This window comes from Ursus americanus, chromosome 12, assembly GCF_024610735.1.
Source record: "Ursus americanus isolate L20-20 chromosome 12, mUrsAme1.1.p, whole genome shotgun sequence".
Classification (NCBI taxonomy): domain Eukaryota; kingdom Metazoa; phylum Chordata; class Mammalia; order Carnivora; family Ursidae; genus Ursus; species Ursus americanus.
In genome coordinates this window covers 9,620,171-9,648,067 of record NC_142138.1, presented here as the reverse complement: position 1 = coordinate 9,648,067, position 27,897 = coordinate 9,620,171, and the positions used below count along the sequence as shown (strand labels likewise).

Sequence of the window (27,897 nt, the reverse complement as noted above, 5' to 3'; positions counted from 1 at the left end):
CTACACATGCCGGCAGCTGGAGCCCCGGGCGGAGTGAAAGCGGACTCCGCCCCTGGGCGGGGCGTGGGTGGGGCCTGGACGCCGCTGTGGCGGAGCCGAGCTGTAGCCAAAGCCTCAGCCCTAAGTAGCCGCGGTGGGCACCAGACCCGACCCGCACCGACTCGCACCGCCCGGTTCCGCGAACCGGCTGCGCCTTCTGCCGCGTGCCGCCAGGTCCGCCGTCCTGCTGCTTTGCCAGGAGCGAGCCGCTCGTCCCGCACCCGGAGTCCCAGGTAAGGGGCGCGGCCCGGGCACCCCGCCGGAAGAGAATCTGGGACCGACCCCCGCTCGGGGCGCTGGCGACAGCGAGCGGGCGCTGAGGAGTGCGGGCAGCGGAGGGGACACCGAGGATAAGAGGCTGGGGGAGGCTGCTGAGGAGGGGCATCATGGCCGGGAGGGAGGCGCGTAGCCTGGGGAGGGGCGCTGAGGAGGTCTACCAGACCGCGAGGGCGGTGAGGGGTGCTCCGAGGGCAGGGGGCGGCGGGAGGTGGGAAAGCAGGAGCGGCCACTGGAGTCAGTAGGGGCTCGCTGGGGGGAAACACGGGGCGTTGGGGGCGGGGAGATGTAAGCAGGGACTGAGAGGGGCAGTGCGTGAAGAGGGTGCCAGGCAGCTGAGGGGCGTGAAGAGGGTGCCAAAGCGAGGGCACTGAGGAGAGCGAGGGCAAGGGGGCGGCGTGGAGGCCAGTAGACGGGGTCCGCAGGGTCGTGGTGAGCTGGAGAGCAGTGAGGTGATGAAGGAAAGGGGCTCTGGGCAGAGGGGGGTGTTGGTCGGGGAGAGGGGAAGAGGGCGAGGGAATTTGAATCGAGAGCTGGGATCGAAAAAGATGCGGAGCCCGAGGCCAGCTTGGCGCGGGCACGGGGGATAACCGTGAGTGGCGGCTGGGGGGTGGGGCTCGGAGGAGGGAAGCCTGGAAGAATGGGAAGGTGGGAGGCGAGGCTGGGTCTACACAGACTGCAGAGGAAGGGGGCGGGGAGCTGGTGGAGGGAGAGGGCAGTGGCCTTGGATATGGGCAGTGGGCGCCTGACTTCTGGCTGGGGGTGGAGGGGGGGTGGAGAGGCACTGGAATAGAGCAGGGGTCTGGCGGCTGGGGGTGGAGGAACTGTCTGGGAGCTTGGAGAGATTAGGGTAGTGGGTGTATTGGGTTAGGTTGGGGAGGAACCCGGTGTGGGTTGTGTGAGGGTGGGAAGATAATGGGGCTGGTATGGAGTCCATGGGCACCCAGGTGCTAAACGTGTCTTAGCTACTCAGAAGGCTGAGGAGGAGGCACAGGCACTGAACTCTGTTACACCACCACCTGGGATCACAGACAAGAAGAGAATTTTGGACAAAAAAATTCATCCACTGGCTGCCTCTGTTCCTGAGTCCAAATGTGGGAAGGACTTTAGGGAGGGCGGGGTGGCAGCCTTTGGAAGCTAATAAAGGTGTGGAGGGGAGTGGGAGAAAGACAGGGCCTTCCATCCCAACTTCCTGGAATTCAGATGGAAAGGGGTTGAGGACAGTAAAAGGAGTGCGTGTTTACAGGTGGATGCCCGCCTGTTCTGTGCATATAAAGGGAGAAGGACCATGGAATACCATGAAAAGCCCTGGCTATGGTAGTGGGAAGTCCTGGCACTGTGTTAGCCAGAGAAGACATTTTGCCAGAAGATGATGGGTAAAGGAAGGCTTTCTGGTCATGGAGGATTTAGCCAATAGTGGAGGACAGTGTGTTCCTATCAGAGGAAATGCTATGGGAAAAGGCAAAACTCTAAAATGATCTCCAATCCAAAAATAAATCTCCAGTTTCTTATGGAATATGATGTGAAGAGAGATACCAATAACCTACAGAGGATGTTTTAAAGATTCCCCCCCCTAAGCTCAGAACTCCTTAGGTTTCCTCTCCATCTCCCCAGAGTACAGCACCGAGTATGGTGCACAGTAGGTGCTCAGTGAATGTTGATTCAGTGAACAGTTGACCTGTGCTGGTGCTCCTGCCTCCAATACACTCATCCCCACCCCACCGAATTGTTGTAAGAAGCAAATATGGTAACATGGGTGAAAAGAGCTTCATAAACTATAAAGCAGTGTATGAAAGAGATAGAATGCATCAAAAGCAATTAGTAGAGTGCCTGGCATTTAGTAGGTGTGCAATAAATGGTAGCTATTATGATACAGTTTCTGTGGCTCTAAGAGACCTGGGGAAATAGGAGGTGGGCTGGGCTAGACTGGCTGGGCAGGGTTGGAGAATGTCTCAAGAAAGGTTGAATTAGAAAAGTTAGTAGAGTATGGCTTTAGGGAGGAGTTTGCATATAATAGGGTGAGGTCCACATTTGCTCGACTCTTTTCCTATCCTCACTAAATAAATGTTTCCAATGAGAAGATGGAGTACCTTTATTGAGCGCCTGCTATATATCATATATTATCTAGATGCTTTACCAACATTGACTATAATTTTCCCAACAATGCTTGTTTTACAAATTAGGAAACTATGTCTTAGTCATGTAAAAAAATTCTTGCCAAGGTCTCACAGCTAATAAATGACAGACCTGGAAACTTAATCTAGTTTGTTTGACTTGGAACCCCAAGCTATTTCTACTGCCTAGGATGACTTGGTAGAAGAAAACATGAAGCAGACAGACCAAAAAAAAAAATTTTTTAAGGGGTTTATAAAGCACTTTCCCATATATTGGCTTTAATTCTTAAAACAGTTTGCTAGGAAGTCTTTTATTAACTCATTTTATAGATGAGAAAACTGATCTGCCTAAGGTTTCACGACTGCTGAGAGAGCCAGGGCTCAACCCAGGTCTCTTGGACTCAATCTTGTGCTCTATCAAAAGAGAAGTTCAGGGCACCTGGGTGGTTCAGTTGATTAAGCGTCTGCCTTTGGCCCAAGTCATGATCCTGGGGTCCTGGGATCGAGTCCGGCCTCGGTCTCCCTGCTCAGTGGGGAGCCTGCTTCTCCCTCTGTCCCTCCCCCACTGCTTGTGCTCCCTTTCTCTCTCTCTCAAATAAATAAGTAAAATTAAAAAAAAGAGAGAGAGAATTTCATTCATTCACTTGTTTACTACATGTAATGAGTTGATCTCTTACTAGATTTTAGGACTAGCTCCTACTCTCTCCTCTCTTTCCTAGCTGGAGTTAGCTTCTTCCTTAGGTGCTTATTTCTGCGCCTATCAGTCTGAAAGCCTTATTTGTTTTTCTTACCAATCCTCCGAGGGGCCATTTCCTTTTCCCCCCCAGCTTGGGACCAGAGATGACTTCCCAGATGGTCCCCGGGCCTTCATCTTTATTGCTTGTCACGGAGACAGTGAGCTACCCAGCTCTATCATTTATGTGACTGTCACAAAAAACATGGAAGATCTGATTGATGCTTATCTTACAAATGCGTTCTGCACTCACCAATGTGCAGTGAACTGTCTGCTCCTATCTGCCTCAGGCAGCTGCCTGCTGTGATGCTTTTTGCCTCTCTTCCAAATGTCTGTGTAGCCCGCCACCTTCCTGAAAAGATTCCCTTGGAGGCTTGCATCTGAATGTGCCTTTCAACCGAACCTCTCTGCCCTCCACCTCTCTCTATTCTCACACCACCTACTGGGAAGGCTACTCTGTGCACATCAACGGATGTTGACAGTACAGTATAGCAAGTGGTAGGAAAGAGCTGCGCAGGGTGCTGGAGATGCTTCTTTACTCACCCTAAAAATGTTAAAGTTTTAAATTTTCCTAAGCCTAGTCCAGTCTGGGAGTCATTACATAACAGAAGGTCTAGTCATAATACAACAACTGGCTTGCTGTATGACCTTGGACAAATCACTTCTCTTTATGGAGCCTCAATTTTTTTTTTTTTAAACCTGTGAAATGAAAGGAAGTGCATCAGTTTAGGACTGAAACTAGTGTTCACTTTTCCTTCACTCCCCGTGGCAGACATAGCTCATAAACTCAGGTGGTTTCCCCACTGATTCTCCACGAGGCCACATGCGTTTTTCTCAACACAGTGTATGAAGCACATTAATATACATTCTCTTACTTAATTCTCTTACTGAATCCACAGCAGCTTTTGGAAGTAGATAATATTCTCATACCATAGATGAGATCATCGAGGTTCAGAGTTTAAATGACTTGCCCAAGTTCATACATTGAATTATAGGAAAGCTGGGACCAGGAGCCAGGCTTCTTGTTACGGTAAAGCTGCCACTCCCAAATCCCTTCTTATTCCAAAAATCTAAGAGTGTAAACGGCTGCATCAGGAAAAATGAAGACCAATAATAGGACATTTACATCAATAGTCTGGCACATGACAAATGCTCAGTAAATGTTTATTGAAAGGAGTAACATGCCCTAAAGATTTGCTATAGGTCCAGTGTTAACAGGGTGTAAGGATCGATAAAACTCAGGTGAATCCAGAAGAAGTAGACGGCTCATTGTAAAACAAACTTCAACAATATAGTCCAGAATAGGAAGAGAGCAGCTGAACAAGATTTGACTGCAGAAGTGAATTAAAGGAGCCAGTGAAATAATGTTTATTGAGTACCTCTCAGAGCCAAGAAACCATGCTAGATTAATTACATATAGCAACTGCTCATTCTATTTGTACCACAACTTTGTGAAGTAGGTAGTATTTTCTCTATTTTAAAGTAGAAATGCTTGACTTAGAGAGCTGATATGACTTGCCCAAAAATTCAATTGAGGAATGGAACAGGGATTTTGAACTTTCCTATAACGACGCACAGTACTAGGTCTAGTCTCAACTGTTGGTTGTGAGGCTTGAGCAAATCCTTAATTTCTGGTCCTTAGTTTCTTTCTTGATTAAATGGGAATAATAATATCTGTCCATCTAATTTTATCTCCCAGGTTTAGAGGATAAAATGAGATAGAGGATGTGAAAGGTAAGGATCAAATCTGTGTTTCAGTAAAGTTACTCTTTGACCAGGAGTTCCTTCTTTAGGGATCTTTCTTAAGGAAATAAATAGGAAACTGAACAAATATTTATGTAAAGACATGACCACTCTGATTTAATTTATAATAACTAAAAATAGAAAAATAAAGGTACTATGTTAAAGAATTGATCCTACGACACATCTGTAGGATGGAATACAATGTAGTCAATTGAAATGATATTTATGAAGAGTTTTAAAAGTCTCAGAAAAAAAATATTTATGATATAATGTTAAGTGAAAAGGAGCAGGATACAAAACTAATGGAAACTATGATCTCAGCTATTAAAATATACATAGAGGGGAGGGGGGTGGGGGAATGGGATAGACCGGTGATGGGTAGTAAGGAGGGCACGTATTGCATGGTGCACTGGGTGTTATATGCAACTAATGAATCATCGAGCTTTACATCGGAAACCGGGGATGTACTGTATGGTGACTAACATAATATAATAAAAAATCATTAATAATAAAAAAAATTAAAAAAAATATATACGTAGACGATAATAGACAAGGATATATGGCATGCTATCATTTACACATAGATAAAAAGTATAAACAGACCTCTATGTTTATATATGCAAAGACTAACCCTGAAGGATACATACATTGGTAACAAACTTGCCTCTGGGGAGAGGAACAGAGGCTGGGAATCAGGGGTGAACTTTTCACTATAAACCTTTACGTTACATATTACTTATTTTTCAGGGTAAAAACTAAGAAAATAATGCCAGCTACAGATGGTGATAAGATAACTCTTGCAAACAGTAAAAGTTTGACTTATTTTCAATGTATGTGCTACTTTTTAAATCAACAAATAATAAAATGTAATTTAAAAACAGCTGGTACTTTGCTGCATAAGAAAATAAGGGAGGGGATACATTTAAATGTTAACAATGGCAGTTTCTGAGTGGATGGAGTGTTTTGTGTTCTTTTCTAATTTTTTATAATGAATATATACTTTCAAAACAGAAATTCTTGTAAACAAACAAAAACGACTGGCAGCAGAGTAGAGGATGGTGTGAGGCTATTGTGGTTGCTTCCCTTGTTTTAGGTTGAAAAAAAGCATAATTCCTTTGAATGGCCAATTCTTGAAACAGGCTCTGCATCTTGTACCATGAAAAGCTGAAAAGTTAGGGCTATGACACAGTTTAAGCAAGCAATGGCACCCTCTCCTCCAATCTCACTTTCTTTTTCCATGTAGATGATCCATGTGTCCATATTTTCCACACTCACTAGCGAGTGTTGTCATGGGGCAGATTGATACAGGAATGGGACCAAGGGTCTCAGGTAAAGGGTTGAGAGCTGGGAGGAAAGAGGAGAAGGAAGAACAGAGGCCACCGGCATCTACTAGTGGCATATTAAAGGGCTGTTAATAATCCTACATATTTGTCTGACCTTTCTTCAAGAGAGCTCTAAACTTTCTATATTTGTCAGTTCCTTGTCCTTACAGCTCACCTGAGAGGCCCCTAGAGCTAAATCCACCAGTCAAAATCCCTTTCTTTTCCTTTGAGGAACAAAAACAGTAATGTCTTTCTTTTTTTTAATTAAGAATTTTTAAAATTTAAATTCAGTTAATTAGCATATAATGTATTACCAGTTTCAGAGGTACAGGTCAGTGATTCATCAGTTGCATATAACACCCAGTGCTCATTATATCTCTTACCCTCCTTAATGTCCATCACCCAGTTACCCTATTCCCCTACCCTCTCCCATCTAGCCACCCTCAGTTTGTTTCCTTATGAGTCTCTTATGGTTTTTCTCCCTCTCTGATTTCATCTTATTTTATTTTCCCCTCTCTTCCCCTATGATCCTCTGTTTTGTTTCTTAAATTCCACGTATGAATGAGATCATAAGATAATTGTCTTTCTCCGATTGACTTATTTCACTTAGCATAATACCCTCTAGTTCCATCCATGTCGTTGCAAATGGCAAGATTTCTTTCTTTTTTTTTTTTTTTAAGATTTTATTTATTTATTTGACAGAGACAGCCGGCGAGAGAGGGAACACAAGCAGGGGGAGTGGGAGAGGAAGAAGCAAGCTCCTAGTGGAGGAGCCTGATGTGGGGCTCGATCCCAGAATGCTGGGATCACGCCCTGAGCCGAAGGCAGACGCTTAACGACTGTGCCACCCAGGCGCTCCAAGATTTCATTTTTTGATGGCTGAGTAGTATTCCATTGTATATACATACCACATCTTCTTTATCCATTCATGTCAATGGACCTCTGGGCTCCTTCCATAGTTTGGCTATTGTGGACATTGCTGCTATAAACATTGGGGTGCAGGTGCCCCTTTAGATCACTGCATTTGTATCTTTGGGGTAAATACCCAGTAGTGCAATTGCTGGGTGGTAGGGTAGCTCTATTTTCAACTTTTTGAGGAACCTTCATACTGTTTTCCAGAGTGGCTGCACCAGCTTGCATTCCCACCAACAGTGTAAGAGTGTTCTGTTCCCCTTTCTCTGCATTCTCACCAACATCTGTTGTTTCCTGACTTGTTAATTTTAGCCATTCTGCCTGGTGTGAGGTGGTATCTCATTGTGATGAGTGATGTTGAGCATTTTTTCATGTATCTGTTGGCCATTTGTATGTCTTCTTTGGAGAAATGTCTGTTCATATCTTCTGCCCATTTCTTGATTGGATTGTTCGTTCTTTGGGTGTTGAGTTTGATAAGTTCTTTACAGATTTCGGATACTAACCCTTTATCTGATATGTCATTTGCAAATATCTGCTCCCATTCTGTTGGTTGTAGTTTGGTTTTGTTGACTGTTTCCTTCAAAAACAGGAATTTCTAAAGAGAGTGACACCCTGGACATTATCTCATGTGAGGTCTGTCTCCCACCCACCTCTGATCACTTACACAGCCTGTCCAAGAACCCAGTGCTGAGCATAAGGAGAGATTGCAGGTGGAGAAGTAGGGCATCTGCTACTCCAATAGGACTACAGGACCGAGTGCTGGATTATGGGGTTCTGATTCAAAGTGTTCTAGGAAAGGTGGCAGGTTTGAGAGAGCTGGGATCTCAGGGAAAGCCTGGCACATAAATAAATACTTGCTGAATGGATGAGTGAGCAAATAAATAAATAAATAAAGGATCAAGGCTTTAAAGGATTTGGAACAATAATGACTTATGTTCACAGCTGTGTGGGATTTACCAGTTTATTAAGGTCTTACTTATCGTTATCTCATTTGCTGTAACAGCCCTGTAAGAAAAGCAAGGCAGAAATTGTCCTCTCCATTTTCCAGATGATGAGATTGAGTCCCAGAGGGATGATGTAAATTTTATTAATCCAGCACACATTTACTGAGTGCTGATTATGTACTAGGACTTGTGCTGGAGGCTAGAGATGCAGAAATGAAGTACATCAAGTCCAAGATGCTTGGTCTGAAGGAGGAGCTGGAATAGTAAACAGTTTTGAAATGATACCAGTGCTGTTAGTGTGCTCTGGTGGCATGGAGGCAGGAGGGCATGCCTCTGCCACGCACAGGGAAGGTGAGACTTCATTTGGATCTATAAGGATGAAGAGGAGTTTATTAGAAGAGTGTTGTAAACAGAAAGAATACAAGTCTAAAGGGGCAAAGCAAGAAATAACACGACATATTTAAAGTGTGTAATTTGGTATAAAAGTGGCACAGGTTGGTAGGGAGAAGGCTTAGTGGAAGATAAAGTTTAGAGAGTTTATTCTTTGGTTACTTGGTTCTTTGTCAAGTAAAACAGTTTGGGCTTGATCGTTAAAGCCATGGGGAGCTGTGAATGTTTTTGAAACAGGGGAATGGTAGCCCTGTGCTGAGCCTTTCCTGGAATAATCATGTGTTTACTGTTTTGGCTTTTCCTTTTCAAAACTCAGCTCAGGAGCTGCCTCCTCTAGGAGACTCTCCTTGACCATCATACCTTCAAGTTGGGTTAAATGTTAGATGTTTTTTGTGGGCTTCCTGGGCCAACGCTTCCCTCTGTCTTATGGCTTATCTACTGCCCTGTTACCCTGTGTTTACATGCTTTTTCACTCTAATCTGTGGCCACTCAGAGGTCATACACCATGTCTGATTCATATTTGTAATCCCTACTATAACCAGCACAGGGCTTGACCCAGAGCAACGTGCTCAGTAAATATTTGCAGAAGGAATGAATGGGAGGAACCAGGTTCCACCCCAACCCCGAGACAACATTTGGAGCAGGTGCAGTACTGGGGTGATCCTGTGGTGTATGTGTTTCTTTAGTGATGCTTGGGTGGAGAGTATGTGTGTGAACGGTGGAGTGACCATTAAAGATTGATGGCACTGGAAATGTGTTCCTGAGTGACCACAGGTCTCTCCTACAGATGGCTTCAGTGACTGAGAGTAAAGCTGGAGTCAAAGATGCTTCCGACCAGAATTTCGACTACATGTTCAAACTGCTCATCATCGGCAACAGCAGTGTTGGCAAAACCTCCTTCCTCTTCCGCTATGCCGACGACACCTTTACTCCAGCCTTCGTCAGCACTGTGGGCATTGACTTCAAGGTGAAGACTGTCTACCGCCATGAGAAGCGAGTGAAGCTGCAGATCTGGGTGAGTCCTGGGCACCTTGCACAGGATTATCTCAGGGTGACTAGTCTGCTAGTAGAAGGGCTGGGAGGTGAGGGCCAGTTTGGAACTTCTGGGTCTTATGGCATCAAGCACCAGTGCTGTTGGAAGTCTGGCCCCTGGACTGCCCCTTGCTGATTTTATAGAAGTTTCTCTCCTCTGGGGGCTCAGTTGCTTCTGCCGCTTAACTGTCTGAGAGACTTTAGCCTGCCCATACAATTGAGTGACCAAGAATCTGGGCTTTGGAGTTAGAAATTTGGATTCAGCTTCCAGCTCTGCCACTCACTAATCATGGAATCTTTTTTTTTTTTTTAAGATTTTATTTATTTATTCGACAGAGATAGAGACAGCCAGCGAGAGAGGGAACACAAGCAGGGGGACTGGGAGAGGAAGAAGCAGGCTCCCAGCGGAGGAGCCTGATGTGGGGCTCGATCCCAGAATGCCAGGATCACGCCCTGAGCCGAAGGCAGACGCTTAACCGCTGTGCCACCCAGGCGCCCCTAATCATGGAATCTTGACTAAATGACTTAACCTCTCTAGGATCCCTTTTCCTCTTTGGGGATTATAATAGCATCTACATCAGAGGGCTGTTGGTTCTTAGCATAGTTCCTGGAATGTAGTAAACGCACAGTGAATGTTAGCTCCTGTGCCCGTAATCTGTCACTGCATAACAAATCACTTCAAAACTTGATGGCTTACGACAACAATAATTCATTATTACACAGTTTCTGTGGATCAAACATTTGGGAGTAGCTTGGTTTCTGTCTTGTGGCCTCTTATGAGGTTGCAGCCAGATATTGGCTCAGGCTGCAGATCTGAAGGCTTGAGTGGGGCTGGAGGATCTCATTCCAAAGCTGCTTACTCATGTGCATCAGGTACTGACTGTTAGCAGGAGGCCTTAGTTCTTTCCCATGTGGTTCTCTCCATGGAGTTGCTTAAGTATCTTCATGGCATCCCCCAGAGGGAGAGAGCCAAGAAACTAGAGAGAAAGTGGCAATGTCTCTTATTACTTAGCCTTAGAGTACTCTATTGGTCACTGATTCAGTGTAGGAGGAAAGTAAACAAGGGTATGAATCCTGGGAGGTGAGGATCATTGGGGACCATCTTAGAAGCTGGCCACCACAGCTACTATTATTGGTATTTACTACCAATTTATTAGTAGAGTGGTACTAAAAATATATATATATATTTGAGATGATATAGTAAAATTTAGATCATATACTTTTCAATAATGAATTAGTACCAGGATTGGAAATTTTAAAAATTAGTGATTTAAAGTATTCAAAGCGTGTGTTGTTTATTATCTTTCCATTCAACTTGTTAAATGTACATTAATACATTGTGCATATATCTTATTGGCTGTATACAATACTTTTCTTTTTAGAAATTATCTCCATATATTATTATCTTACAATTAACCCCATGGGGCAAATATTATTTTAATTCACTCCTATTTTACAGAAGGAAAAAATTCAGACTCAGTAATTTACTCACCTTAAATCGACCACACAGTTGCAAAGTGGGATTCCAACTCAGACCTTCTGATTCCAAGTTATGTGCTCTTTTCTCTACACTGTACCTGTTAGGTATTACAGAGCCCGTACTTCCATTTATGGTAATGTTAAGTATTAATTTAATAGAGATAAAAGTTAATTTTGTTCATGTAGTCTCTATTAAAAGTATTGAGAAATTATGAGTTATTAGAAATGTGAGAAGATAAACAGACTACTTAGTTCATTGGTTCTAGAAGTGTGGTCTCCAGGTCAGCAGCATCAGCTTTACATTTGTTAGAAATGCAAATTCTCACGCCCCTCCTTGGACACCCACTAAATAAGAAACTCCTAGCTATGGCCCAACAATGTGTATGTTATAACAAGCCTTCCAGGTGGTTTTGAGGCAGGCTAAAATTGAAGAACCACTTTGGTTTAACTACTATTTGGTTTGCCGATCTCATGGTGAGACTCGATAAGCATTTATTTAGTACCTATTTTGTGCCGAGTGCTTCCCCTCATGTTATCTAGCATCCTCTTCACAGCTAATGCACAGAGAGATGAGAGCACAGGATATTGGGGTATGGTGAGCAATACAGGGAACTGGAGCACGGCTGCGAAGAGCAGGGAGGGGTGCTGAGAGAGAAATTTGCTGGAGAGGATATCAGGCAGCAGCTTGAAGGTCCGGGAGACCTTGCACAGCAAACAGAAGTTTCTTGTCATGGGCCAGAGCTTACCTACCTGATGATTGTTGAGAGAGCTGAAGAAACTATCAGAATTTATTTTTATCTACAAAGATAAAATGCATATTTACTAATATTTCCTGTGTGGATTGACATAGATGTCTTCATGTGATCTCCACATCACGTGGTCACATATCCCGAATTCAAAAAGTTTTCAAGTAGGGGAAGACATTCTGCCCTTCTAAAGGATTGGCCATGGTGGCTCCCTCAGTCCTTCATTTATGTTCAGCCATTGTGAGCTTTTGCAGTGGATTTACTGATTATACCACCTAATTTAACTAAATAAACCTTCATGATGGATATGTGGTTTTCAAAGTGTCTTGCAAAGAAACTTCTGCCTGAAGACTACACTTATCATAGGGAACCCAAGTGAGCATGAAAAATGGCTGAACTGATGTTTCTCTGACTCCCAGCACAAGCTCATTGTCAAACATGTTTTGAGGTAAAATCAGTGATGATCTAATTAGATCTGACATAGTCAATCACATTGCTTTTGCTAAAAAAAAATTTAGCAAAGAGATTTTGTGCATGTGTGCATATGTGGTTTTCTATAGCAAAAAAGGGTCTGTACTATTCATAAATACATTAAAATATAAACACTGAAATATTAGTTATGTCATCTTTATTTATTTTAACATCTTTTGTGTACAGAAGTAGTTATATATGTACATATGATCTAAGTAAATACACGAATATTGTGGGTATGTGCTCACATGGTCTTATTTACAGGGGTTTAAATTTGGAGACCATTACCAGACAGTGGGGAGCCATAGAAGGGTTTTAACAAGGTCAGATTTGCATTTCAGAAAGATCCCTTGCTTCAGTTTGGAGGGTAGATGGAAGCAAGGCAAAGAAGTCAGTGGTTTGGGTAAGTCATAAAGGCATGAATTAAGTGTATTAGCCTGCTCGGGCTGTGGTAACAAAATAGCACAGACTCAGTAGCTTAAACAACAGAAATTTATTTCCTCACAGTTCTAGAGACTGGAAGTCCAAGATCAGGGTGCCAGCTTGGTTGATATCTGGAGAGAGCTCTCCCCTAGGGTTGCAGATGGTTGCCTTCTAGCTGTGTGCTCACATGGCCCTTCCTTGGTGCTTGTATATGGAGAGTGAGGGGGCTCTCCGGTGTCTCTTCTAATACGGACACTAATCCTGTCAGATCAAGACCCCACTCTTGTAGCATCAATTAACCTTAATCACTAACTTATCATCCCCATCTCCAAATACAGCCGCATTGGGGTTAGGGCTTCAATGTATAAATTTTGGGAGAATACAGCATTTGGAACATAATAATAAGACAGTGACAAAATGACCCAAGGGATGGAAATGAGGAGAGAGATTTAGGACTAGAATTTACAGAATTTGATAATCAATTAATTGTTTAGGAAGAAGGGGGAGCACATATCTACTTATATAAATCTACTTACACATATTTACTTCTGTAAACAAAAGTTCTGTGATTATTTTGTAAGCTGTGTGAGCTTTGTTAAGTTACTTTATTTCTATGAATAGTATCCTCAACTGTAAAAGGCTCACAAGTTTGTTGATGAGGGGCTACATGTGGTAACATAGTATTGTGCCTGGCTTGTATTAGGAACACAATAAATGTTAGGTTTCTTTTCTCCTCTGCTTCTGATCCATATGCAAAGGCTGATTGGGTCCCTTCCCAGGTTTTCCACCTGTGGTTCCAGGAGTGCTGGGACAGGACAGGCACTGTCTGAAGTGTTCAATTAAATTTCTCCAGCCAATTTGATCTCTCGGGTTTTCAGAAAGCCGTTGTCAGGGTGGAAGGTGGAGAGGGAATAAGAGGAGGCTATGAGCATCGCTGAGCAGGACCATTCACAAAAGGAGTTTCTGTCATCTCTGGAGGATGTTGGGTGATGAAGGTATTGGAGTGCTTTGTTCCCTGGGGTCCTTGGCTACATAGGTCCCTGAGAGCCCCCTCTGTTTCATGAGAGGTTAATTGTTGTGGATCAGAGAAGAGAATCTTACTGGGGATGGGGGGTAGGGGAGAAGTCTCATTAACAGAGAGTGAGAGCATGCACAGGTGTGAAGGGAGAGAGACTTGGTAACTCCACAGCAACAGACCTGACTAGAGGCCATTTACTGCTGGGTGCTGGTTGCCAAGCAACGGCTGGAAGCCTGTGGGAAGAGATGAGTGGGAGAGGGCCTTCCACTACTTCCATTTGGGGCCCACTGCAGGGAATCTTGAGTCTGGTGCTGGTCAAGGGAAGAATCTTGGGGTCTGTAGGAGGACTGAGCTAACCTGGGACTCTGGAGTCCTGGGTTTCAGTCCTGGCTCTGCCCTCTAGTCATGTGATCTGGGCCTGTTTCCCTAACTATCAAAGGGAGAAAATAATCCTTGTTCTTCTTGCCTCATGAGTTGTTATGACCAAGTGAGGAAATGCAAAGGAGAGCCTAAGGAGAACTCTGAAGCCTTGAGGAGATCAGGGGATTGTGGATGTTGTCAGGCGTGTGAATTCTTCTTGTATGTGATTTCAGTCATTCTTTGTATCTTTCCCACCTTCCCTCTGACCCAGGGAGGTAGTTATCTCCATAAAGAATGGATGTTTGAGGTCAGAGATGTGAAGTTCCTTATGTGGAGCCAAACTGTAAACTTCATTCTTTAATTCATTCTCTAGACATTGTGCCAGGCATTGTCCTAGCTGTGGGGAAACAGCCTTCCTGATCGCACAGAGCTTACCCTCTAGGAGGGGAGATAGACACTAAGTACATGAATAAAAAATACCTTATTTGGGGGTGCCTGGGTGGCTCAGTCAGTTAAGCCTCGGACTCTTGGTTTCATCTCAGGTCATGATCTTGGGGTCGTGAGATTGAGGCCCATGTCAGGCTCCATACTCGGCATGAGTCTGCTTGGGATTCTTTCCCCCTGCCTCTCCCTCCTCCTCTGCCTCTCCCCACTGCACGCATGCGCTCTCTCTCTTTCTCTCAAATAAATCAGTAAATAAAATCTTAAAAAAAAAAAACAACGAATTTTATCTGTGGTAAGGGCCCTGAAGGAAAAGAATAGACTTGTTTCAAATTCAGGCCCTGGGACTCAGAACTCTGGAATCACTGAACTGTGACTTAAATCTCATCCCTGGGTTGCAGCTGGAGTTCAGGGTCAAATTCTATTCACAATTTAAAAGGCTAGCTTTGTTGATGACCTTCATCATACCAGTTCACCTCAGGCCTATCTCTGTCAGGGGACATGATGGCTGGGGTCTCTGTTGTGGAAAGATAGTATCTCCTCCTGCCTACTCCCACCAGTGAGGCTTTTTTGGTGACCAGCATGTCAAAAAGACTTTAAAGATAGGAGTGCTTCATGTGTCTGGGGTTATTTGTGTATAGATTGGGAAAGCACTGGCTGGCCTGTCCAACATTCCTCTTCGATTGTTTAAGAACTCTGTTTTGTGGGGCACCTGGGTGGCTCAGTCGTTAAGCATCTGCCTTCGGCTCAGGTCATGATCCCATGGTCTTGGGATCGAGCCCTGCATTGGGCTCCCTGCTCAGTGGGAAGCCTCCTTCTCCCTCTCCCACTCCCCCTGCTTGTGTTCCTTCTCTCGCTGTGTCTCTCTCTGTCAAATAAATAAAATCTAAAAAAACCAAAAAGAACTCTGTTTTGTGAAGGATTTATAGGCCACTGTCCTTACTCCTGGGCCTATCCTGGTATCACTGTTTTCCATCATCTTTCTTTCTCTGCAACTCATTCCTCTGAAGCTCTCATTACTACAGCACTTGTGTGTACCTACCTTATTCTATTTGTTTTGTTGTGTTGGTGATGATATTGGAAGGATAAAGTGTGTAAAGCACTAACATAATGCCTAGCATGAAGTAAACATTCAACAAACAGTAGTTTTTATTAAGGTTCCAGGGTGATCAAGAAATGATACTCCTTTTCTTCCCTCCTTAAGTTTGGAACCAAGTGAGAGATAGACGCAGGAGTCAGAGAGAAGAGGAATAATGTGACAGCCATATTACTGACAGAAGCTAGGATGAAGCACCTGGTCCAAGTCTTTAGGGAAGTGGCGCTTGCTAATACTTCACTCTGGACTTAGGGAGACGGAGAAACCAATCACAGGCCAACATGGGCCAGCTGCAATTAGCTCATGCGATATGCATCCAAGGTCAAAGTCCATGTGGCCCAGACTTACTAATGCATCAGTCCTAAAGCATCCCACCCAGGTCTGAGTTAGATGCCTCTACCTCCATGTTCAGTCTTCCTCATGGAGGAAGGGAGGGTCCCTCCTCCAACAGCTCTTTTTATAATTAAAGAGATAGATAGAAGTAAGCTTTCACTCCAAAGGGAAGTTGGACAGAATAATGAAAGCTGGGAAAAATAGGAGGAGTCTTAAGAGATTTCCTGCGAATGCTGAATTCTATGGTAATAACAAGTGACTCCCTATGTCACCAGGAGCTAAGAACCATAGGACCAGATGAGATAGGGCTCTTGGGAAGTCAGCTAGTTCACTTAGTAGCCAACTACCTTATTCCCACACAGCCACCTTGATGAAATTTAGGTTACCACATGGCTTTAGAGTCACTCATAAATATGAAAAGTAGTGAAAATTATATCAGGGAATGTCAAAGACTTATATCTTAGAACCGTAATATAAGAATGCAATAATTAGGGGCAGCTGGATGGCTCAGTCGTTGAGCGTCTGCCTTCGGCTCAGGGCGTGATCCCAGTGTTATGGGACCGAGCCCCGCATCAGGCTCCTCTGCTGGGAGCCTGCTTCTTCCTCTCCCACTCCCCCAGCTTGTGTTCCCCCTCTTGCTGGCTGTCTCTCTCTCTGTCAAATAAAGAAATAAAATCTTAAAAAAAAAAAGAATTCAGTAAATATGGAGCACCTGGGTGGCTCAGTCAGTTATGTGTCTGACCTTTGATTTTGGCTCTGGTCATGATCTCAGGGTAGTAAGATTGAGCCCTGCATAGGGCTCCATGCTGCATGGAGCCTGCTTGATTCTTTCTCTCTTCCTCTCCCTCTGTCCCTCCCAGCTCTGCTCTCTCTCTCTCTTTCTAAAAAAAAAAAAAAAAAAAAAAAAAAAAAAAAGTGCAATAAATATAATGGAGCTTAGGAATGTGGGGAAATACAATCATACTAGAAACCTACGTTAAGGATTGTGACTCTTAAGCAGTCTTTTAATGATATTTACTATGGCTTACATTGGGGATAGAGAAATTAATACAAAGAGTGACACATTCTCTGCTCTCCAGAACTAGTGAGACTGGATTTACCTCTGAGCTCCAAAAGTGAAATAAAATGAGTAGCATAGTTCTCTTGTTCTTGTAAAGGAAAACAAACTAGGACATCAAGAGAGAGAGACTTTTTCCCAAGAATTTAAGTATCTGTAATAATGGATTATATGAGATTGGGCAGCTGTCTCATGGACATCTGTATGAGTTTCCTATTGCTGCCCTAACAAATTACCACAAACTTAGTGGCTTAAAACAATGCAAATTTATTCTCTTACAGTTCTGGAGCTCGGAAGTTCAAAATTGGTGTCACTAAGTTAGAAACTGAAGTGTTGGCAGGTGTGTGTTCCTTCTGGTGGCTCTAGGGAAGAGCCATTAAGCTGCTTTTTCAGCTCCCAGAGGCCATTTGCATCCCTTTGCTTGTGGCCCCTTCCTCCATCTTCAAAGCCAGAGATACAACATCTTCTGATATCTCTCACTCGCTCTCTCTCTCTCTGACCTTCCTGCTTTTCTCTTATATGGACCCTTATGATTATCTTGGGCTTACTGGATAATCAGGATAGTCTCCCATCTCCAAACCTTAATTTAATCCCATTTGTGAAGTCCCTTTTGCCATGCCAGGTAACATATTCATAGGTTCTGGGGATTAAGATGTGAGTATCTTTGGGGGTGCTGTTGTTCTGACTACAACAGCATCTGTTGATAACATGGAAAAGATCTATTGTACACATGAAACTAATATTATACTGTACGTTAACTAACTGGAATTTATCTATCTATTTATTTATTTTTGAGAGAGAGAGAGAGCAAGGTCGTGCATGTGCAAGAGGCAGGGAGGGGCAGAGGGAGAGAGAAAATCATAAGCAGGCTCCACACCCAGTGCAGAGCCAGACATGGGGCTCGATCTCACGACCCTGACATCATGACTTGAGCTGAAATCAAGAGTTGGATGCCCAACCAACTGAGCCACCCTGACACCCCATTAACCAACTGGAATTTAAATAAAAACTAAAAAAGAAACAAAAAGAAAACAAGCAAAAGGGACACCCGGGTGGCTCAGTCAGTTAAGCATCTGCCTTCGGCTCAGGTCATGATTCCGGTGTCCTGGTATCAAGTCCGACATCGGGCTCCTTCCTCAGTGGGGAGCCTGCTTCTCCCTCTGCCTGTTGCTCCCCCTGCTTTGTGCGTTCTCTCTTTCTCTGATAAATAAATAAAATCTTCAAAAAAATCCAAACAAAAAAAACAAAAAATAGAAAAGATCTAATATAAATGCTCCCTATCCTTCAAGGCTCTAACTCAAGTTCCCTCTCCTCCAATGAAAGTCCCCTCTGCTAACTGCCTGAAACAGGTACTGTTTTCGTCTTAGGCTCACTGCCCGCTGAGAGTACCTGTCACCTTGTTAGGTGCTAACATGCCTGTGAGGTCAGAGCTCATCCCATCTTAGGCTCCCATTTTAGACACGAGGAGGCTGAGGTCCAGAGAGAGATGTAGACTTTATTAAGGGCCCACAGTGAGGTTTCTTAACATTTTTCAGTGCTCTTCCTACCAGTTCAGGAAGGTGAGATCTGGCCACCTGAACATAGACTGGGGACCCACAGAGAGACTGTGGGAGACTGGACGGGTCCTTGTGGCTCCAGGAATATGGAGACTCTTCCTGAGTACAACATCTCATATGTAGCTCTATGATAATCAGAAGTGATTTTTCTAGGCAGCAAGTTTCCTGGTGTGGCTGCAGACACATGTTGACACTTTCATCTCCCCAAAGCCTGTAGGAACCAGCTGCTGGAGAGATTTAATCTGATTTTTAAAATCACAACAAAGACTATGGGAAGCCAAATCAGAATCGCAAGCACAGTCTGCCTTTGTAATTTGCAAATGAATTAACCGAAAGGCATTATTGTCTATTCGAGGGGCCTCCATTCTTTGGGGCCACCATCCCCTTACCTCTACCTTGATTGGTGTAGGAGAAGCCATTTATGTACTCATTCACTCAGTAAATCTGTACTTATTACGTTCCAGGCACTGTCGTAAGAGGACAAATAAACAGCTACAATACAATGTGAATGACGTAATAAGGGGATAAAGAAAGTACTGTAGGAAAGGGAAAGGAGATGTACCCTCTGCCTGGGGAAGTTATTTTCGGCTTCACAAAGGAGGGGACACTTGAGCTGGGTCTTGGCAAATGAGTCAGAGTTTTTCAGGTTAATGCTGGGGAAGATCTTTACAAGCAAAAGAAAAGACATTTGCAAAAGCATGATTGCTTTTAAGGACCCATTATATGCCTGTGATAGGTTCTGCAGGGACTGGTGAGACAACATCCCTATCTCTAAGGGGCACTCAGTGCAGTAAGACAGATATAACATGTATAGAAATATAAATGATGCTACGGACATGAATGATGCCTTAAGAGATACAGAATGTTTTAAGGGAGTTCCGAGAGGGAGTGCTCCCTCTCAGCTTGAGAGCATCAGGGAGGGTTTCATGGAGGAGGTGGCCTTATTTAAATGAGAGTCAGGTCTAGCAGATAATAACATCCTCAGAGGCACGGCTATCTGTCTCACTCTTCTGGTTCTGTGCTCCAGACTGACCTCAGTTTTTGACTCAGTGGCAGTGTTCTGGTATTGCCTGGAATGATTTCCATGCTCAGGAAGCAGTGCGGCATGTCCTTAGGAGCAGAGGCTTTGGGGTGAGCCAGGCCCATGCTCCAAACCCATGCCTGCCATTGTTACCTTGTTCAAGTCCTGTTACCTCCCTGTGCTTTGCTTTCTTCTTTCTGAAATAAGGATAATTTTAGTAACAACTACATAGTGTGGAGATAAGGAAATAAGATAATGCTGAACATAGTCCCTGACACATAGTAAATGATCATGGGTTGGTAGTTTTTGTTATTATTAACTCTGGTACTCTCAGGGATTGATTTGTGGCACCCGCAGTCTGGATGTGATCTCAGCTGCATCTCTTTTAGGAACTGATGAACGTCCACCAGAATTCTTTCTGAGTCCTGAGCTGAGTCTGCGATGGTTGGTGGCTGACCCCTTTTGCAGAGCTGTGCCTTAATGGCATATTCAGTATAGCTGGGGAGATAAAACAATTTAGAGAACCGTAAAAAACTAAAATATGTGGTGCAGAGTGAATGCAATGGAAATTTAAAGGGAAGAGTTCAGTATTGGGAAGAGTGGGTAAGAAAGGCTTCTGGGAGGAAGGTGATGGGTGGGGGGTGGGGGCACTACAGGACAGGGAAGAGGGAACAGTGTCATGGAGACATCCCAAGCAAGGGGGTTGACATTAAGGGAGGGCATGAGTTGTAGTGTGCTTTGGGCGATGTTTTTGCTGGGAGACGATTGGACTCCTCTAATACCTGCCAGTCACAGCTCCTACCTCTGCTTCAGACGCCATGTGGTGTAGCCATTCCCTCCACAAGAAACAGAAGGAATGGCAAATGCAGAAGCCCTGAGGCCCTGAGGCAGGGGTATCCCTGGCACATTCCTGGAATAGTAAGATGGTCAGAGATGAGGCCAGAGAGTTGGTGGGAGGGACAGATTATGCAGGCCCTTAGAGGCCTTTGTAAACACTTGGGTGTTTAAAAAAAATTTTTTTTAAGTATAGCTGACACAGAATGTTACATTAGTTTCAGGTGTACAACATAGTGATTCAACTTCTCTACGCATTATGCTATGCTCACCACAAGTGTAGCTACCATCTGTCACCACAGAATGCTGTCATAACATCACTGACCATATTTCCTATGCCGCGTCCTTTATTCTCATGATTTATTTATTCCATAACTGGACTTTGGGGTTTTTAAAAACAGCTTTATTGATGTATAATTGATACACAAAAAAACCAGTACATACTTAATATATACCATTTGAAGAATTTGGACTTATGCAAACATGTGTGAAACCATCACCACAAGTAAGATAATAGACATATTCATCACATCTAAAAGTTTTCTTGTGTCCCCTTCCCCACATCTTTTTTTTGGTGGTAAGAACACTTAACATGAGATTTACCCTTTTAAAAATTTTAAGGGCACAGTACAGTATTATTAATTATAGGCACTATAGGCACAGCAGATCTCTAGAACTTACTCATTTTGTATAACGAAACTTTATACCAATTAAACAACTCCCCATTTCCCCCTTCCCCCAACTCCTGGGAACCACTCTTCTATTCTCTGCTTCTTTGAGTTTTACTACTTTAGTTATGTCATATAAATAAAATCATGCAGTGTTTGCCTTTCTGTGATTGGCTTATTTCACTTGGCATAATGTCTTCCAGGTTCATTCGTATGTCGCAAATGGCAGAATTTCCTTTTTTTCAAAGGCTGAATAATATTCCATCGTATGTGTATAATACATTTTCTTTATCTTTCATCTAGCAATGGACATTTGGGTTGTTTCCATATCTTGGTTTTTGTGAATAATGCTGCAGTGAACATGGTTCTTGCAGATACGTCTTTGAGATTGTGATTTCAGTTCTTTTGCGTACATACCAGAAGTGGGATTGCTAGATCGTGTGGCAGTTCTATCAAAGGACTTGTAAAGACATTTCTCCAAAGAAGACATGCGAATGGCCAACGGGTATATGAAAAAGGCTTAGTGTTACTAATCATCAAGGAAATGCAAATCAAAACCACAAGATATTACCTCACATATGTTAGGATGGCTATTATAAAAAAATAACAAATATTGGCGAGCATGTGGAGAAATTGGAACCATTGTTCCACTTGTACACTTTTCTAGCCTTGTACACTGTTGGTGGGAATGTAGGTGCATTCCTACCATCTGGAGAGTCCTCAAAAAATTAAGGAAAGGCTTCAGGTTTTACTCAGAATGAGTTGGGAGGGTTTTAAGCAGAGGAATTACATGATCTAACTAACATTTTTAAAATCAACTTTATTTTTGGATAATTTTAGATTTATAGAAAATGCCAGGAGAGTACAGCAAGTTCTCATATATCCGTCACCCAGTTTCCCTAATATTAACATCTTACATAACCATGGTGCATTTGTCAAAACTAAGAAATTAAAATTAGTACAATATTATTAACTAAACTATAGACTTTATCTAGATTTCACTAGTTCTCAAATAATGTCATTTTACTGTTCCAGGTTCCAATTCATGTTATATTTAATAACATATTGTAAAAGTTGAGATATAATTCATATCTCATAAAATTCACCCTCTTAAAGTTTACAGTTCAGTGATTTTTTAGTATTCCCAAAATTGTGCGACCATCACTACTAACTCCAGAATATCTTAGTGACTTACACTTCAATATTTAACAGGATTGCTCTGAGGAAGGATTATGCCTATTTCAAGGATAAATTATAAACAGGCAAAGGGCAGAAGCAGGGAGGATCAGTTAGGATTTGTAAGAATCCGTCCAGGGATGATGTGGCTGGAAGTAGAGTGGTAATTGCGGTGGTCGTGAAAGTGGTCAGATTCTGTGTATATGTTGAAAATATTGCTGACAGGATTTGCTGATGAATTGAATGTGGAGACAGAAGGAAGAGGAGGAATCAGGGATGATGGTGAGGGTTTGGGCCGAGTGACCAGAAGGTTGAAGATGCCTCTGACTAAGAAGGGAAGACTGCAGGGAGAGCAGGATTCAGGGAGACAATTGGAGCTGAGTTTTGGTTATGTTAAATTCGAGATGCCTGTTGGAAAACCGAGTGGAGATATAGAATAGGCTGTTGGATGAATAAGTATATGAAGCCCTGGCTGGAGATCTAAATTAGCAAGTTATCAGCATAGAGGTGGTGTTTAAAACCATGAAACCGGGGCGCCTGGGTGGCACAGTCGTTAAGCGTCTGCCTTCGGCTCAGGGCGTGATCCCAGCATTCTGGGATCGAGCCCCACGTCAGGCTCCTCTGCTAAGAGCCTGCTTCTTCCTCTCCCACTCCCCCTGCTTGTGTTCCCTCTCTCACTGGCTGTCTCTCTGTCAAATAAATAAATAAAATCTTAAAAAAAAAAATAAAACCATGAAGCCAAATAAAATCAACAGATAGAAAGAAGATAGAAAGAAGAAAAGCTCTGAGGACCGAGCCCAGAGACATTCCAACACTAAGATGTTCGGAAGATGAGTAAGAAGCAGTGAAGGAGGCTGAAAAAGAGCAACTGAAAAGGGAAAGTATGGTGTCTTTGCAGCCAAAGTAGAGATAGAGTTTTTTGGAGGAAGCAGAGACCAACTGTATCAAATGCTACTGCTAGTCATGAATTCGAGGCCTGGGAATTGAATTCAGGATATAGCAACATGGAGTTCAGTGGTCACCCTGATAAGAGCTGTTTGCTGGAGTAGTAGGGATGAAAGCCTGATAAGAGTGGGAGAAGAGAAGACGGGCATACCAAGTATGCATGGCACTTCCAAGGATTTTTGCTCTTGGGAAAAGAAGTCAGATGGATGGCAGCTGAAGATGAAGGGGGAAGTGAATCAGAAAAGGTTTTTGGGGGCGCCTGGGTGGCACAGCGGTTAAGCGTCTGCCTTCGGCTCAGGGCGTGATTCCGGCGTTCCGGGATAGAGCCCCACATCAGGCTCCTCTGCTATGAGCCTGCTTCTTCCTCTCCCACTCCCTCTACTTGTGTTCCGTCTCTCGCTGGCTGTCTCTATCTCTGTCAAATAAATAAATAAATAAAATATTTTTTTAAAAAAAAAGGAAAGGTTTTTGTTTTTTGTTTTTTTGAAGATGGTAGAAGTACTAGTATGTTTGTGTGCTGGTGGAATAATCCAATAGAGATCAACCAACTAAGCAAGCAACGAAGAAACAACAACACAAAACGTATGCTGCAGGAAAGGGGAGAATTGCTGGGATAATATCCTTGAGTTGATGAGAGAACGTAGCATCACAAGCAGAGGGTGAGCCCTTTCTAGGAGCGTAGGCTGTGCATCCACATCAACACAGGAAAGAACAGAGATTATGGGCACAGGTATGGCCAGGGGCTCCATGTGCTGGTGGGAGTTTTACTGATATAATTTCCCTGTGAAGTAGAAAGCAAGGTCATCAGCTGAGAATGAGGATGGGAGGCAGGAAGTGTAGAGATTCAAGGAGAGAGGAGAATATCATCTAAGAAGGAAGAAGAATGAGTAGATTGGGGAAATGTAATTTGATTGCTCATTAACATTAAGGCTCCACTTCAAATTAGTGATCATAAATTTAAATTCATGAATTCGCGAATTTGAAGCATGGTTGTGCGTTTCTCTCCAACCATGTTTTGCTCTGTGGATACAGTCATAGAATAGGCAGAGAGTTGGATTTAACGAAAGTCTTGTTTTTCTGAGTATGGACAAAACAATAGAAGGCCAGGGGAGTCAGGAGTGTGTGCAGGGAAGTCATTATATAATTGGCCATAAGATTCAAGCTGAGCAGAGAGGGAGGTGATGACATAAGGGGGGTAAAGGACAGTGAAAAATCACAGGAGCTGATGACCATTGAAGGAATGAACTAGAAAGATCATAGAGACCTGAAAATGGGAGGTGGGAAATGACTATTGGCAATGACAAGGTGCAAGGTATGATGATGAGGCTGAGGGGCTGATCTGGGAGGGGTTAGACATGAACATCACCGAGAGAAAGAAGCTCAAGGAAATAAGAGTCCAAGATGTTGGAAGGCTCATCTCTGTGGACATTGAAATCACCAAGAATTATGGAGAGAATAATGAATGAACCACGAGTTGTTGACTGGTCAGTAGACAGATAAGTGGGTGGCATAGTGTCATGATGTAAGATTCAAAGCTGGAGGTGTTTTGATTTTTTTTTTAAGATTTTATTTATTTATTCGACAGAGAGAGAGACAGCCAGCGAGAGAGGGAACACAAGCAGGGGGAGTGGGAGAGGAAGAAGCAGGCTCATAGCGGAAGAGCCTGATGTGGGGCTCCATCCCAGAACGCTGGGATCACGCCCTGAGCCGAAGGCAGACGCTTAACCGCTGTGCCACCCAGGCGCCCCAAGGTGTTTTGATTTTTGAAGGAGGGAAGGAGAATGATCTAGAAGCAGGGGTGAAAAGCAGCAATATTTATTCCACCTCCTGGCCTAAAGATTCAAAAGTGGTGAGGGAGGAAGCAGCCATTAGATTGGAGGCTTTAGGGGAAGCTGTGTCCTCAGGGAAAGCCAGGTTTTGGTCGCAGCAAGGAGGTGAAGAAAACGTTCAGAGAAGAGGAAAAAAGAGATTTCTCTAATGACTGAATGTGGGTTTCAGAAGGCCCAGGGAGAAGTGTCACTGGGGAGGCGAGGGGTTTGGGTTGGAAAAAATAAAGTGCAGAGCTGTATGGGATTCAGAGTCCAGAGATCAAGGATGGCTTGAGAGATTTGGGCTGCTTGTCATGACTGACATGAATAGAAGAATAAAAGGTATAACATAAAAAATTAAAATGCAGACCGATGCACCAAGACAGACAGTGGTTGTGGGGCAAGGGGGCATAGGGTCTTGCTTTCTCTTGATCCCTGCTTTTAGAGGTCAAGAGGCTGGTGCAGGGGCACTTGGATAGTTCAGTCTGTTAAGCATCTGATTCTTGATTTCTTTTTTTTTTTTTAAAGATTTTATTTATTCATTTGACAGAGAGAGAGACAGCCAGTGAGAGAGGGAACACAGGCAGGGGGAGTGGGAGAGGAAGAAGCAGGATCCCAGCAGAGGAGCCTGATGTGGGGCTCAATCCCAGGACTCCAGAATCACGCCCTGAGCCGAAGGCAGACGCTTAATGACCGAGCCACCCAGGCGCCTCTGATTCTTGATTTCAACTGGGTCATGATCTTAGGGTTGTGGGATCGAGCCCCACATCTGGCTCCACACTCAGTGGAGAGTCTGCTTGGGATTCTCTCCTTCCCTCCCTGTGCTCTTCTCCCCATGCACTTGGTCTCCCTCTCTCTTTCTCTCACTAATAAATAAATAAATCTTAAAAAAAAAAAAAGAGGCTTGTGGAGGTGCCATTCTTACTTGGAATGCCTTCCTCTCAATTTCACACATCAATAATTATTCCCCAACCACCATTTATGTGAAATATCCTCACCTGTAACATGGGGCTAATAATACCTCTCACAGGGCTAGTGTGAGCTGCTAGTGGCACTGGCTGATGGCCATCTGTACTCAGTGCCTTAAAAAAAAATGTAATAAAAAATATATAAATAAAAAAATAAAATAAAATAATAAAATAAGATAAATTATATATATATATATATATATATATATATATATATATATATATATATATATATATATATAATCTCTACCCCCAGTGTGGGGCTCAATCTCCTGACCCTGAGATCAAGTCACATGCTCCATCAACTAAGCCAGCCAGGTACCCCTGTGCTCAGTGATTTTATCAACCCGTTTCATCCTCACAAAACTCTGTGAGCTAGGTATTGTTATTGTCCCTATTTTACAGATAAGTAAACTGAAGTCCAGAGAAGTTAGGTAGCTTACTTCAATTCATATAGGTAGCAAGTGGCAGAGTCCAGATTTGAATTGAGGTCTGTCTTCAAAACCCCTGTATGTCCTGTGCCCTGTGCCCCTACCCTCCTTGTTATATCTTCACATGGGTAAGAGCTTGGGTGCTTAGAAAATATTCAATAGATGGTGAAAATGTTGCTAAGAGTTGTAGTTTATTCAGAAGCAACTATATATTGTGCAAATGCTTTCCGTGCATTTTTCAAAAAATCATGACAACTATAATGCACAGAACAAATGAGAAAACTAAGACTCAAAAGTTAAAGAACTTGACCAAATCTTACTAAGATTGGTAAATGGCACAGCTAGGATTCAAAATTAGGGCCGTCTGCTGCTGGGGCCTGTATTCTTTTTTTTTTTTAAGTTTTATTTATTTATTTGAGAGAGAGAAAGAACACGCGTACGAGTGAGTGGGGGGAGGAGCAGAGAGAGATTATCTTCAAGCAGTCTCCACACTGAGCGTGGAGCCCAACTCAGGGCTCCATCTGGGCTGGATCCAGGCTCAGTCCCACAACCCATGAGATCATGACCTGAGCTGAAACCAAGGATCAGATGCTTAACTGACTGAGCCACCCAGGGGTCCCCAGAGCCTGTATTCTTTTCACAGCCAGCTCCCCTCTATCTTCCCACTGCCCTGTGACACCACAAGGACCTCACGGGTGGTAGGGAGCCAATATCATGGCTGAAATTTGGAGCCTCCAAGCAAACACCCAGAAAGAGATGGGGTTATGTGTTGTAAACTATCTCCTCTTAGCTTTCCAGCTGCCCTCCTCTACTCCCTCTCTCCACACCCTGCAACTTCACAGGTGATTCTGATGGGCATCCAAAGTTGTGCAACACTGATATATATAAGTCAGTGACTTGGCACTTAGCAGAGTAGTTTGTAAGGAGCTGCTGCACATTCTGGCAGAGTGAAGGGAAGGGTGGGGCTGGGTTAGTTCAGCAGTGGTCGAAGCAGAATGAAAACACGGCACCAGCATGTGATAAATAATGATGTCTCTGGACCCCAGTTTCCTCAGCTGTAAAATAAGAAAAATATTAATGGCTACTTCTCAGTAGTGCAGTTAAGATTAAATGAGATAATATAAGGAAAGGACCTAACATGGTGCCTGTCACATATTAGGTGCTCAATAACCTTGCCCAAAGCCACGTAGTGAGTGCAGAGCTGGGATAAATCCATGGGTGTTCTATTGTGCCACACTATTGTGACTGATCTTGGTTACTACCATTTCTAAGATTGTAAGGCATGGGGTTTACAGGGTAGAGTCTGTCAGCAGAGAAATTAGGTATGAGTCGTGGACCTTTTACCCCCATTTTCAGTGAGGGATAGAGAGAGCCCAATGCTCTGCTCCTGAAGATGCCCGGTTGCCTTTGAAGCCTTCAAAGATTCTCCTAGTTTGCTTGGATCCTGCCTGATGTGTTGCTGAGGTCAGGGGCAGGAGGAGGGGAGGCCGTGCTACTGAGAATTCATAATTCCTTCTACAGCCTCCCCTTTCCCCCACACCACTGCCCCACGCCTTGGGTT

General features: G+C 43.6%; 1 protein-coding gene across 1 annotated transcript in view; it reads left to right on the top strand.

Annotated features, from left to right (window-relative positions):
* Positions 1–128: 128 nt before the first annotated feature.
* RAB3B (RAB3B, member RAS oncogene family) overlaps positions 129–27,897 on the top strand; it is a 71,396-nt gene continuing 43,627 nt past the window's right edge. The window contains exons 1-2 of the mRNA XM_045799556.2: positions 129–272; positions 9,261–9,488. Of these exons, the coding sequence (XP_045655512.1) occupies positions 9,261–9,488 (228 nt within the window). The 5' untranslated portion in view covers positions 129–272. The remainder of the gene's footprint in view (positions 273–9,260; positions 9,489–27,897) is intronic.